At 38.9% G+C, this 14538-nt stretch overlaps 1 protein-coding gene and 1 long non-coding RNA gene across 3 annotated transcripts in view; both read right to left on the minus strand.

Moving 5' to 3' along the window:
* Positions 1-14538, minus strand: part of tnfaip2a (tumor necrosis factor, alpha-induced protein 2a) — a 46882-nt gene that overhangs the window by 2129 nt on the left and 30215 nt on the right. For both annotated transcript variants that reach the window (XM_077219595.1, XM_077219600.1), the window contains 2 exons: positions 1908-2033; positions 1608-1763 (listed from right to left, as the gene is read on the minus strand). In XM_077219595.1, the coding sequence (XP_077075710.1) occupies positions 1608-1763; positions 1908-2033 (282 nt within the window). The remainder of the gene's footprint in view (positions 1-1607; positions 1764-1907; positions 2034-14538) is intronic.
* On the minus strand, positions 2271-6216 carry LOC143728768 (uncharacterized). Its single transcript, XR_013199889.1, has 4 exons — positions 6104-6216; positions 2775-2869; positions 2609-2700; positions 2271-2397 (listed from the first exon to the last, which is right to left on the minus strand). It is a non-coding gene; the product is annotated as an uncharacterized LOC143728768 (long non-coding RNA).

Here is a 14538-nt window from a genome sequence, read left to right on the forward strand (position 1 = left end):
AAGTTGCCAGAAAGAACTGCAACTCTTTTAATGTTGCTGTAGGCCTCCTGAAAGGCTCCATTACCATTTTTGCTCTTTGTCTTCTCATTCATTTTGGAGGTGTGCCCTGTTCTTGATAATGTCTCTGTTGTGCTATACTTTCTCCACTTATTGATGACTGTCTTCACTGTACCATGGTAAATCTAATGATTTTTTTTATGTAGCCCTCACGAGTGATACTTTTCATCAATGAGATCCTGTTGATTCATCATACGCTCTTTGTGGCCTAAGGCTCTTGTAGTAGAATACAACCAAGAAGACCCTATTGAAATAAAAAATTCTAAGTATACTTGCAGCCAGACTAATTTAGTATACTTCAAGTGTGTCAACGATTTAACTTCAAGTGTGCTATTTTGAACTAATTTTCTACGAAGTATATTTTAGTTGTAATTAAGTTGTAGTAAAGCATAACTTTAAATGTATTTAGTGTACTTTTGTGTACTAAATTGGAACAACTTCAAGTATATTTAGTATACTTTAAGTATATGCCTGTGTAGGGACTAATGCTTGATGAGTGATATTAAAGTGTACTTTATTTGTGTTACAAGTACATTACAAATTCATTATGAGTGTCTTTGAAACATACAAGCAATATACCATAAGTGTATATATATATATATATATATATATATATATATATATATATACTTTTTTGTTGCCATTTTCGCCTTTTATTAGGATAGCACAGTAGCTACACAGGAAGTGAGGTGTGGGAGAGCAAGAGAGAAGGGATCAGCCCACGAGGCTGTTGTTGTGTGATATATCTAAAACTAACACCAGTAGAAACTATAGCCTTATTAATACCTTTGGCTTATTCTATACTACAAACTGCATTCTTTGTCTTCAATAACAAATGTACATTATTAGATAAAACTTAGCTATCCTTTGTACAAAATACTATTGTATACTATAATGTATTTTGAAAGTATACTTTAATGCATTGTTACAATGATCATTTCCAGCACACAGTTAAAATATACCTAAATATATATTTCTAATAAAGTGCAAATAAATACAGTTTTGAAAAATAAACTGAATTTTGACCAAGTAAGTTTAAAAAAAATATATTTTTAGAAAATATAGGCTACTAAAGTAAAATTATTTTAAAGTGTGTTAAAAGTGGTATTGTGAAAATAGATAAAAGCATGATGCTAATATATTTAAAGATAGTACAATATTTGTTAGTATATTTGCAATGTACTATTGAAAAAGGGAATATATTTCAAACACAATAAAGTATACTTTTTTTCACTATAGGGGGAGAGGCAAACTTCAGCAAATGCATGCAGCCAAGCTACAAAACTGGAGCTTTCTGAAAATCCAAAACATAATGAGACCCACATGTCTTATTACACAATTCATGAATTCCTCTGGTTTCCCTGAATGTTCCAGAAAGAAATACAGAGTTGGATTGTGTTTGCAAGCAAGAGTAGGAAAAACGATGATTGATATATTTGTATCTTTTCGAACACAAATGAAAATGTAGTGCGTTTTTCTGTGCATTTTTTGGTCACATGTAAGTGTTTATTCATACATGCAAGCTTTCGTGGGTCTGGATGTAATCCTACCACTTTGGCAAACACAGAGCAGATTTGACTGTTGTCATGGCAGATGAACTCAGCAGCTGCGTCTTGCTGTTCTTTGTCCTTCAGTTTCGGTTTTCTTTTCATGATTCGTTTCACATACTCAACCATTACTTTTACATGCAGCTCGGCCAGCAGTTCCTACATAGAGACACACAATTTTCAAATATATATCTATAACTGTATCTTAATCGCCACATTAGTGAACAATGTAAGATTATATGTCTATTTACATCATGTTATAGGACTGTCAGAAACAATATTTGCTGTAAAAGTGATTCTGACCTCTCGGCAGACAGGCTTTAGCTCTTTGAATTGATCTATGTTATTCTCCAGCGCCTTCATCAGCTCCTCCACAACCTCACAATGTCCAGCAAACCAGGCTTGAGTCCACAGTTTACGGTACAGCGGCTGTATAAGATAAGATAGACAAGATGTAATTTAAGATATTTATAGTAAAGAAGCATAAAGAACTTTCCTTAACATGGATCTTGGTACTTGGATAAATCAAAAAGTTAATTTGCTGACCTTTCATACTGAATTAACTTTACTAAACACTTCCTCATTGGTAATCTTACCAAAAAAACGAGGTAGGAAAGGTTCATAAACAACAGTATACAATTAAATACTATACTGTTGTTTAATAACCTTCAGTTCTGAGTGAATCTGACTGAGGAAGTATTTGTGACAGATGTTTTTGAGGTCTGCTAATGTGGACAGGCAAGCATTTCTAGTGTCTTTTGAGAAATTATGTTCTGGTCTTTGTACATAATCCCTGAGGATATAGAGAAATAATGGTTGCTACAATTAGCTAAAATATTTTTTTAAATATTAAAGTTCTTTATGTTAAGGAAATTATAAATAATTACATTAATTTATAATTGCATATTCAAGTGGTTTTAAAAAAGACAATATAAAAATACATTTTGCTCTTTGTTCTATTTAGTGCTTGAAAGAAAAAAAAAGGAAAAAACAATTAAACTCACCTAAATTGGTGGATGTCAACCAGATTAGCACTGAGAATTGTAAAAATATTTTTTGATTTTCTTTCACAGGTTTCTCCAGGCTTTTCTTATAGCTGCCAAAAGCATGTCATTATAATCATAACAATGCAATGTTGGAATGATACGATGATCATGACTAGTGATTTACCTTGTTAGAAAGTTGTCTAGCTGGTTTAGAAGAATCCAGGCTTTACTTTCACAGCCTAAAAGTGCTTCAACATCACTCACAGTTATATCAACAAGCTATAAAACAGAAATTGTGAGACACATTCAACACAAAAGCTATAGAATTCTGACAAATTTTTGCCTAACCTGCCTTAAGACAAAAGTAAATAATCTGCAAAACAGTAAAAAGTACTTTTAAAATTGAAATAAAATTGTAAGTACAATTTATCTATACTACAGTTACTATAAAAAAAGTAGTACAAGCTGTTTAAATTGATTTGATCTCTATTAGACTGATTAGAGTATGTCTCAGGTTGCATATGCAACCTGGTTCCCTGATAAGGAGATCAAGACGCTGTGTCGTGGTGTTGTTGACGCTATGGGTAATGGCATCCGTATGACCGGTGTCTGAAGCACATTTAAAGGGGCATTCGGCAACTATTTCAACTTAATAAAACCGTTTAGAAATCATTTGGATGGTTTAATAACCTGTTCTGGTGAGAATGTTGACTTTCCCCGCTTCCCCCAAAGTTCCTAGGTGGAAAACTAACCTTTCAGCATGAGGATTAACGTCCCGGTAAGTTGGAAATAGGAAGTCTCGTGAGAAGCGAGAACGAGCGAGAAACACAAACTGCTTTACGACATAAACACACACGCCGCCCTCAATGTGATGTATAACCCACCTCGGTAGACATAGCTCCACACGATAAAGTTGTCCGGCTCCAATAGTAACAAATGCACATGAGCAGCGGTATGGGAGGAGGGTGCCGCAAGTGAGTTTTCTTACGACATTGTTGTGAAATATAAGCTATAATATCACAGCTGGAGGGGGAGCTCGTTGACAAAACATGCGACAACAAAAGTGAAAATCAGCATAGATATAGCTAGAGTTGCCGAATGCCCCTTTAAACAAACACCAATATTCATTGGTAGATGTACGGCAGTCCATGATGTCACAAACAGAGTGCCCATAAATCTAAAAGAGTGCCTGAGTTATACGCCACCAACTATTTTGTCTGAAGCGGGGGTGTATCGAATGCGGTGACAAAAAGCATTGCCACCCCATCTACCACCCCAGAATTATATAAAATAAATATGAAAGCACTGTTTCCTGTTCCACAATTCAGCAGTGGCGCTGCAATTCAAGGGTGCCAAAAAATAATGGCAAGAAAACATATCTTCCCTAGCGGGTTGCATTTGCATGCAGTGCCCAGTGTAGTCAGCTTCATTTACACATGACTCTTATGAACCGGTTCTTTGTGAGTCAAAATGACACAGCGCTGCCCAATTCACAATTGACTGTTTTTCCATTTCTTTGTGAATCGGAAAATTACTGTTAAGAGGTTCTCTGAAAAAATCTAATCCCATCTGGATAGGATATATCTGGGATTTCGTATTGTCTGGCGAGCGGATTATATACCCGCCCACTCCACTTTCATCATGGATATAGGCCATCCAACAAAAAAATTAACAATGAACAATGAAATCAATAAGAAACTATTAGCAGAGGTAGGTAAGAATCTAATCTTTATTAACTAGATTAAAAAGTTTGAAAGAAAAATGTATGCTGGCTTGTCTTAAAGAACACGTAAAAGTTGCATCCAAAGTGACGCACTAAACACTGCACTTATACGCTATGTACTTGTGCACTGAACTGTGTAGTGTATACATTTTGTCATTCAACATCAGATTCTTACAGTCCCTCCTCCTCCCCTAAGTAATTTAAGGTGTACGGTTGAGTGCACGAAGTGTTCAACGCTGCGTTTAACTACACTTACATACACTCAAGCTTCCCTAAGCACTTCCCCTCAGGGGAATCCCAGTGGCCATTTTGAAGTGCGTTCAAGTGCGTCAAGTGGACGATGGAACTTTATTTGGACAGACCCTTGAACCCCTCAATTTTGACAGAGGGAGCGAATGTACTCATGTACACTTCAGGCAGATCCATAGACAATGCAACACAATTGTCACGTCACAATAGCAACTCACAGTGCTCGCACTTATCCGTTTTTGCATGTAACGTTAAAATATTTTGGCTTTTTTTTTTTTTTTTTTTTTACTTACATTTTTTTAAGGCAACCATTATTTTAGAATGTATCACCTTATTATTTCCATGGCGACGCATCATGCTTGTCATGTGACACACCCCTTTCCTGATTCCGCCCCTCCTCGCTCTCTCTCTCAATCTCTCGAGCTATACTGTCATATCCAAATAAAAGGTGAAAACGGCAACAAAAAAAAATATATATTTTTTAAATAAAACATATATATAAAATATATATATATATAAATTACTTATGGTATATTGCTTTTATGTTTTGAAAACACTCATAATGAATTTGTAATGTTGATTTCTCATCTTAAATTGTTTTTTTTTTCACTGGCATGTCTCTTAGGTGTCGAGGTGCATCTTTGAGCCTACATTCAGTATGAGTAAATCAGAAACTCTAAGACTTTTACTCTTCCAATAGTCTTATTGGAGATGGTGACTTGTAACTTGTCATGGAGTCATTTTCACTGTTGAGTTGTCTCCTGTAGGGCTGAATTCGTATGCTCCGCCCCCAAGCAAACAACAAAAAGATTGTGGGTGTCCTCCGGTGTCATAAATCAAGGACACAGAAGCAAGCACTTTCTAAAACTCTTGCTGCTTGACATAATTTCATCTTCTCCAACACTCGCTACAAACAAACAGCTCCTGAAGACAACAGCTCCTCAGGTGCCTTTTATATTCACAGGCGCTCTGCATATGATATCACAGACCTCCGTCTGCGAATTAATGGTGTTTACATGTGCTTCAGACACCGGTCACACTGATGGCGTTCCCCATAGCATCAACAACACGACGCAGGAACATCCCTCATAGGAATACTTAAAGGGATAGTTCACCCAAAAATGAAAATTCTGTCATTAATTACTTTCATGTTGTTCAAAACCAATAAAACTTCTGTTCATCTTTAAAACACAAATTAATATATTTTTAATGAAAGAAATATGAGAGATTTTTGTCCCTCCATTCAAAGTCTATTCACCCAGGAAAAAAATCCACTCCATAGTGGTTTAATCAAAGTTTTCTGATGAGACTTTCAAATGGAGGGACAGAAATCTCTCTAATTCCATTTAAACTAACTTCATCTGTGTTCCGCAGATGAATGAAAGTCATTTTGGGTGAACTAAACCCTTTTCAGCATAGTAATCAGGTATTTTACACCCCTGAGACAATTACTAAAATTGAGGCCTGACTCAATTTGATGATCCCACAATCATGTAAATCTAAAATGGATGGTTAGAGAGTGAGTAGAGCCCATAACCTACTGGTAAAACATCTACAGCAAGGTTACTGAAGTAGTATCCATCCATGATCTCTGGATCAAAGCCATCACTCCATTTTTTCACTTCTTTCTCAAGAGTGTTGGATAACCACTTTCAACAGAGCAATTCCAATAGGGTACACACACCATCGGTGCTCCGGCCCTAATTACTTTAAATGTTCAATTTGACATGTCCAGTTAAGACGAAAGTATGCTATTAGTATACTTAAAGTAATGCATAAATTAGGTCAGCCGGGAACTGGGAAAACATCCTATAACGCCTGATCTACTCATTACATCATAAAAAGAATGGTATCTATGCTAATTTTAGTCTTTCTGTTTATTCAGAGGTTTACTGTAATCAGCTGGATCTGGTCGATCCATTCTGACTTCTGACCTGTAATACTGCCTGAAACATAATCATACACTGTTCGTTCGTTGGCCAGAGGAGAAGCCCCTGACTGAGCCTTGTTTCTCCCAAGGTTTTTTTCTCCATTGTGATGGATCAGCTGATGGAGTTTTGGTTCCTTGCCACTGTCACCTTTTTAGCCTTTCTTCATCTTTGTCGCCATTGGCTTTTGGCTTGCTTAGTTGGTGACATTTAACTTTATATTTAACAATATTATTACAACATTATTTTCAAGTTATCTCTGTAAAGCTGCTTTGAAACAATATGCATTGTAAAAAGCGCTATATAAATGAGGTGACTTGACTTGATTGATGAAAGGTTTTGCCTACCCTTATACCTACACACACGGATACTTTACAGGTGCACTATAATTACTGAAAGCTTGAAGTATACTTATTTTTCACAAGGGTAAGTACTTTAGATTCCATTCTGGTGGATAATTGCATGTTGCATTAATCTAAATATAGTTGGTACTTCAGGCGAAGTTCCAGAATCAAATCAGCAAGGGTTCAGATGTAATGTGTGCAACAGCTCTTTTTATCAACACAGTGATCAATATAGTGATTTTATCGACACAGGTGGCCGTGTTCGCCACCTAGCCGCATCTTTCCAGAAGGGCAGCTTTCTCCCTTTGAAAACATTTCATAGGATGTTGGGCTATATGGCATCAGCTGCAGCGGTGCTTCAGCTGGGCCTACTGCGCATGCGCCCGCTCCAACGCTGGTTGAATGCTCGCGCGTCCCGCCGAGCCTGGGTTTCTGGCGGCCAGAAAATCAGAGTGATTCAGACCTGCATAGCGGCTCTGCAGCCCTGGTTAGCAGCCGACTGGTACCAGCAGGGAGTGATGATGGGAACCATCTCTTATCGGAAAGTCATTTCGACAGACGCGTCCAACTCGGGTTGGGGCGCTCTGTTCGAGGGCAGACCGGTCTTCGGCCAGTGGTCAGACCAAGAGAAGTGTTTTCACATAAACTGTCTGGAAATGATAGCGGTCGAGAACGCGCTGAAGCGCTTCCTCCCGTTCATACAGGACCAACATGTTCTTGTCCGCTCGGACAACATGTCTGCGGTATCCTATGTAAACCGTCAGGGCGGTGTCAGATCCAGAAATCTCTGCAATCTGACGGAACGCCTCCTTATTTGGTCTCAGATGCACCTGCGTTCGCTGAGGGCGGCGCATGTGCCTGGCCATTTGAACGACGGCCCAGACAAACTGTCCAGGGACAATGTTCCTCCAGGGGAATGGTCCCTGCACCCCCAAACGGTCCAGAAGCTGTGGCGCCTATTCGGCAGAGCGGAAGTCGACCTATTTGCGTCAAAAGACAACGCTCAATGCCCGACTTTCTTCTCGAAGGACGAGGACGCGCTGGCCCACGTTTGGCCCAGCCTCCCGCTATATGCTTTCCCTCCGGTCTCTCTGTTACCACAGGTGATCAAGAGAATCAGGGAAACGCGCCACTCGATGCTCCTCATAGCCCCGCGTTGGGAGAATCAGATTTGGTTCCCGGAACTAGCACGGCTGTCACTTACAGCTCCGTGGCCGATTCCGGTGAGGGCAGATCTCCTCTCTCAGGCTCGCGGCGCGAACTGGCATCCCCATCCAGAGCGCTGGTCTCTGCACGCATGGTTGATCAACGGGTACTCGTTGCCCTGCCAGAAGGAGTGATGAACACGATCACACAGTCTAGAGCTCCTTCCAGGAGAAGGCTCTACGCGTCTAAATGGTCGGTGTTCTCCGGATGGTGCACAGACAGAGGTCTGGACCCACGGGCATACGGGGTGGCGCATCTGCTCACCTTCCTTCAAGAGCTGTTGGATAAGGGGAGGTCCACATCCACGCTCAAAGTATACGTGGCGGCCGTGGCGGCGTTCGCAGAATCAACGCACGGCCAGTCACTGGGAAGACATGAGTTGGTCATCCGCGCCCCCCGTCGGTTCCTATGTGGGATCTTTCATTGGTCCTCGAGGCCCTGAAAGCCTTTCCATTTGAACCACTAGACTCCGTGGGGTTGAAATATCTATCACTGAAAACCGTCTTTCTGACTGCACTGTCGTCAGTAAAACGTGTGGGGGACCTGCATGCGCTGTCTGTCAGCGCGTCGTGTCTTGAGTTCGGGCCGAATGACTCTAAAGTCATCCTCAGACCTAGACATGGCTATGTTCCTAAAGTGATGGGCACTCCATTCAGAGCGCAAGTTATTTCGCTGTCAGCTCTGCCAACATCTGACAGCGAAAGTGAGGTGAATCTCCTCTGCCCTGTCAGGGCGCTGAGATTTTACATTACGCGCTCCGCCTCCTTCAGGCGTTCAGAACAGCTTTTTGTTTCGTTTGGTGGGCGCACCAAGGGTCTCGCCTCCTCGAAACAGAGCCTGTCCCGATGAATAGTGGACGCTATAGCAGCTGCTTACACGTCAAAAGGTCTGCAATGCCCTCTGGGCATCAGGGCTCATTCCACGAGAGGCGTGGCCTCGTCGTGGGGGTGGTCCAGTGGGATTTCTATCCATGACATATGTGTAACGGCGGGCTGGAGCTCTCCGTCTACCTTTGTCAGGTTTTATAACCTAGAAGTTCCTGCCTTGCAGGCTAAACTTTTGTCAGTTTGAAGGATCTTCCTGCTCAGATAACTCTCACGTGACTCAGCTCTCCTGGTTGAGCTGCACTAGTAGGGTATGTGCCATGTGCCTATACAGACCGGCGCGCTGCTCTGTATTCCCTATGTGTGCTTATGTACAAGTGATGGCCCGCGTGGCTGGCCACCTTATTTTTTCCACTTATGGGGTTCCCCTGAAAGTTCGGGGTCTCATGGTGGATGCTTGGCGCGCACGGCGTTGACAAAGTGTTCCCGTATCGTAAGCTAAACTTACGCAATACGAGAGAACCTCTCGTAAGAGAACGATACTCAGTTACTAAACGTAACCTCGGTTCTCTCTAGAGAGGGAACGAGTATTGCGTAACCGGCCGTGCTCGCGCCCAGTCGACTTCGCTTCAGTCGACGAAAAACCTGGGAAGTCAGCCTACAGCCCCTACTTTTATACGCTAAGCCACGCCCATTCTGGGGGGCTGTGACGCTATGAAGGCGCGGGCGCCCTTCATTGGGCGTGACGTCACGCCGGGCTCACTGGTAGGCTGCAGCAGTTGCCCGCAGGGCAGCCAATGAGCACGCGAGATGGCCTGCTCTAGGTCTGCTAGCTGCTGCACTGCGTTGACAATGAATACAAATGTAGGGTATGGACCAATCAGACACATACTAATTATTCATTATATACAAAGGTTTATGAAACTCCTCACACAGCCCAAATGAACAAACACAAGGGCAGAAACAGTGTCATGTTACAGGGCATGATAAGGAGATTTTACGACCTCCGAGGAATGTGGCCACATACTCAAGAGAGAGACAATGAAACAGAAACCCTCTTTAAAACAGACTTTGCTGCATTAATCATAGACTAACTGATCTATAAATGAACATGCATACAACTGTGAAAGAAACAGTGTAAATGGTTTACTGTCTCGTGTACTATTAGGTATATATTATGGTATGTATCCTGGTATACAACCAACTAACGATAAATGTAACCTCACCTGTATCATGCCTCCTACCTAATTAATCCTCATTTAATGACTCACACTTTGATGTACATCACCTTCTTCTAGAATGCAGTGTGGATGTGTTATAGCTATCTGAGCATTAATGAAGGTATAATCATGCTATAATCATAATTATTCTTCTGTGGCCAGGGAAGATACCCTTTTCTTAGAATAAATTAATAATCAAAAGAGTTCGTTGGAAGAACTGATTAATTGATTGTAATATTAATTCAGCCACATCAAGTTAATCCAAATAACTGACCCAAATATTTATAATTAATAATAACAAGATATTATTGATTATTAATATTTCCAAAAAGCTGAGTTCCTTACACAAAATTAAGGATAATTTTTTGGCTTCAATATCTCGAGAAGATGAATCTTTCCTGTAGCGTAAGCTAAATTTACACAATACTCACTCCCTCTCTAGAGAGAACCAAGGTTACGTTTAGTTACTGAGTATCGTTTTAACGTTACTGAATCTATAGTTTGGGTTATAGTGATTCAGTTTATAGCTGGATTCTTCTCTACACATAAAATCACTATGAAATCAAAATTGACAATTCTTATTTTCATGGGATATTGCAATATTTTATTATAAATGATTTGACCCTGCAGGAGCCACGGGTGTGCCGGTGCCACCCACAGTGGCCCTCCAAGCAACTCTTCATATGGGGCATGACAAGCTCCTCGACCATGCAGCTCCTTGATGAATAGGGTTGTTGGTGTAGGCATTGAGGGTGGCAACATCCAGCACATTGTAGTATTGGATCATTTCTGGTTTCTTAACACTGTTTTCATCCATTTTTTTCATCATGCATGGTGCTCAGGAGGAGGAAAACTGCTTTTCCATTCTTCAACACATAGCTTACCATGGTCATATTACCATTGAATCCAAATTCTGAGCTATGTTTCTCCTTCAATTTGGATGGCTTCATCATGACAGGCGGTATGTCTGGCTTGTTGTGGAAGATTTCATTGACAGACGTAAAGGGTGACCGATAGCATTAATTTTTGACAACAAATAAAAATGACGAAATATGTAGATGCAAGGTTTACGCCCAAAAGCGACAATATACACTTGTATATATAATAACGTTCTATTTCAACTTTTATTTTGCTGACCTATAACATTAGATAGAATAGAATATGTCAACAGCAAGCTAGCTAATAGTATTGGACATGTTTCTCTTTCTCACTAATGGATTTCAAGGTCAAGTTAGCCTAAACGTTCAAATATTATATCCAGTTGTCTTTCACAAAATATCAAATATATTCTGTGACAAAAAATTATTAAATGAGACTTGCATGCATGAAATATACAAAAGCAGGGCGTGTTGAGTTGTGAAATGTATGGCAGGTGAATAGTTTTCTGCAGTAAATATGTTCCTACTATTTACAAATATCAAAAGTTCCTATAAGGGTAATTTTTAACCAATGTGTGTAAAATTGATGTAGAAATACAAAAACTGTGTCTGTTTATAAAGCAAGAAAGGGAAAATAAACATAATGATAACAAAACAAAATAAGATATTTAATGTATACCTGGAATAATAAATGATAAAATACATTTCTTTCAAAGATTCAGCAAAGAAATACTCAGCCATGATTGAAATAACATAGGGAATGAATACAGGTCATTTTAGACCCATGTTTTTTATTAGATTAAGATTAGATTTTATTATTAAAAAGGATTTTTATTCAAAAAGGAAAAATTAAAATAAGGATTTGTAATTACCCAAAACAAGTTAATTGAGGAATACCTGAAATACTGAATGATGAAATTAATTTCTTGCAAAGATATAGAAAATGAAAACTCAGTCGGGTCACTTTAGACCAGTGGTTCTCAACCTTTTTTGAACAAACAAAATAGAATAAGCATAAAAAGACTTCACATATAAAAAATAAATATAACATATAAAAATAAAACATTCATAAATTATTTTATGATAAACATATTACTGTCTTCAGTAAACTCATTTATAGTTATCAATAATTATCATTATTATTATTACATTTAGGCACTCAAAAAAGAACAAAGCAATTAGTCAAATGTCAATCATAATACAAGTTAGACAATAATAATACAGGGCTAAGATTATCACAAATAAACACAAGATTTTGACGCATATCCAAGTGTTTGTGCGGAGTGTGGAGTGCGCTTGCTGCATGGCATGGAGGCACTGGCGCGAACACTTGCATTTTCCTATCAACAGGAAACAACTTAAAATACTCTTATCATTTCTGGTCATACAGAAAAGAATAATACATCATTCGCAACTATTTTTATTTTTGTAAACTCACAATAACAAGAAAACATTGCACTTTTGTAAAATAAAAAACAAAAGAAAACAATCAGGCGCACTTTCATGATCTTGTTAACTGGAGCGGGTATCATAAATGAACTGAAACAAAATATAGCCTACCTATATAAAGCTTGAGATGTCCACTTTTAAAATTCGAATCGAAAGCAAATACCGTCTGATTATGTAATCCGTATGAAAGGTGAATTTCTCTCTAAAGGTGCATCCGCTTTACAGCGGAGATGAGATATGTTTGCAGCCGACACTGATTTAGAAAACACTTGTTTATTAAACAAGCTCTCTGTATGCTTCTCATTCAGCACTGGGAAAAATATCATTTCCAGGTTCTAATTTGGCCTTAGAAAACCAGTAAAATCAAAAAAAAATTCCATATTAATTTGTGAATATTTTAAATGTTTAATAAACAAACAAAAAAAGTCAAAAATAAAAATATGAAAATACGTAAATATTTATTTTTTTCGCAGCATTTGGTGTGTAGCCTACAGTTCGGTCCGTGTACACGTTGCGTTCATTCGTTTTTTTATTTAATATTGAAAGTAGAGAAAGGAGATACAGTTCCTTTTTCGTTTTTAAAAAAAAGAAGAAGAAAAAGAAAAACAATTATTCAGCTTGATTTTTCATTTTTCGTTCTCAGGTAGAAAAATGTAAACAGCTTGAATATTTGATTTCTACACGTGGGCGGGAATGAAAGGCCCCTTTCCTCTGATTTATCAGCCGAGAATCAAACCTTTACTGTCTATGGATCAAACCATAGATATCCATAATAAAGGCTAGATGTCTTACGGCGGAGTCTCTGGGTGCTTCTCAATATCCCTCCTAGTCTCCTCGCTCCTCTGTCCTCCATCCTATGACCCGGAAAACAATCAAGCACAGCCATCTTGAAGGACATCTCAATTCTCTAATTGCACCGCGAGGACTCGAGGATCGAGGAGTGAGGAGGCTTTCAGAGGAGTTATGAGCGAGGATACACAGGTGTATCCTATGCAGAAGTGTTTTATTGACTAAACGTTGCGCACGTATACATTCTCCTCCCCCTTCGCATCGGTCACAATAATTTGAATTTACACTTTACCCTTACAGTTTTTATAAACCACACATCTCTGGTTTATCTTGCTTTGGTATCTTGCTTTATTATTAGGCTATTCATTATGAATTTCTTAAATAAAAAATCTTTAACAACATAACGGCAGATCCTTTGAGCGCTGCTGATGGCGCTATGAAGTGACGCTCGAGTGATCAAGTATTCCAATGTATAAAAAAAGCTTTCATTCCATTCCTCAGTCCTCATTTTCTTTCCTTGCGTCCTTCCCTCACATCCTACAGTGGGAGGAGCTGAGGTGCTAGGAAAGGAAGCGAGGAAAGGAAACGAGGTTGCACAAATAAGAAATAAGAAGCACCCTCTATCGTCATCACCGTCGGCCATCTTGTCACAGGTAAGCTTTCTGAGGGGCTTTGTTGTACCTGATGTAAGATGAGTGATCAGCACGAACATAAATACTCTTATCTCGTTGAAATCTTGACGGATTTACAAACGGTTTGGTTTCTTACAAACGTTATTAACGTGGCTATAATTCTGGATAATTATTTATTTTATACACTTGTAAGCCCATCTAATTCGATCCAATGGCGGTACTGGATTAGAGGTGAAGGTCTCACGCGTGTTCCGTATCTTTCCGTGGCAAAGGTATTTTTAATTAAATGCAATACATTTTATCTTATGTATTAACTCGTTTCATCTGACTCCATAAAATGAAAAGGTTTTTCAATGATATCTGTGCATCATTAAATATTCGTTAATGTTTGACTATTCCTTTTAACTCCGATGAAAATAAAGTCAAAGTCTGTTAGAATAATCAAATATAACAATTTATTATGTCAGGTAAATGTATTATTACAATTCCATAATCAATTGAAAGATAATCAATGCAAGCCATCAAATGTTCTAGAACAAAGAGGAAAATCCTTTACCTGACACTGTATGGCTACGTGAGCTGAGAGTCGCGAGACCTTCAACCAAACGGGCTAATCTGAATACAGAAAACAGCCCTAAGCTCTCGTTGCATTTTCCTTATATAGCCAGACCTTATTTGATATGTAAAACTTGAGTTTAGTGGAAAT

The sequence above is a fragment of the Siphateles boraxobius genome, unplaced genomic scaffold, assembly GCF_051911475.1.
Source record: "Siphateles boraxobius isolate OS27281-9 unplaced genomic scaffold, OSU_SipBor_1 8, whole genome shotgun sequence".
Taxonomy (NCBI): Eukaryota; Metazoa; Chordata; class Actinopteri; order Cypriniformes; family Leuciscidae; genus Siphateles; species Siphateles boraxobius.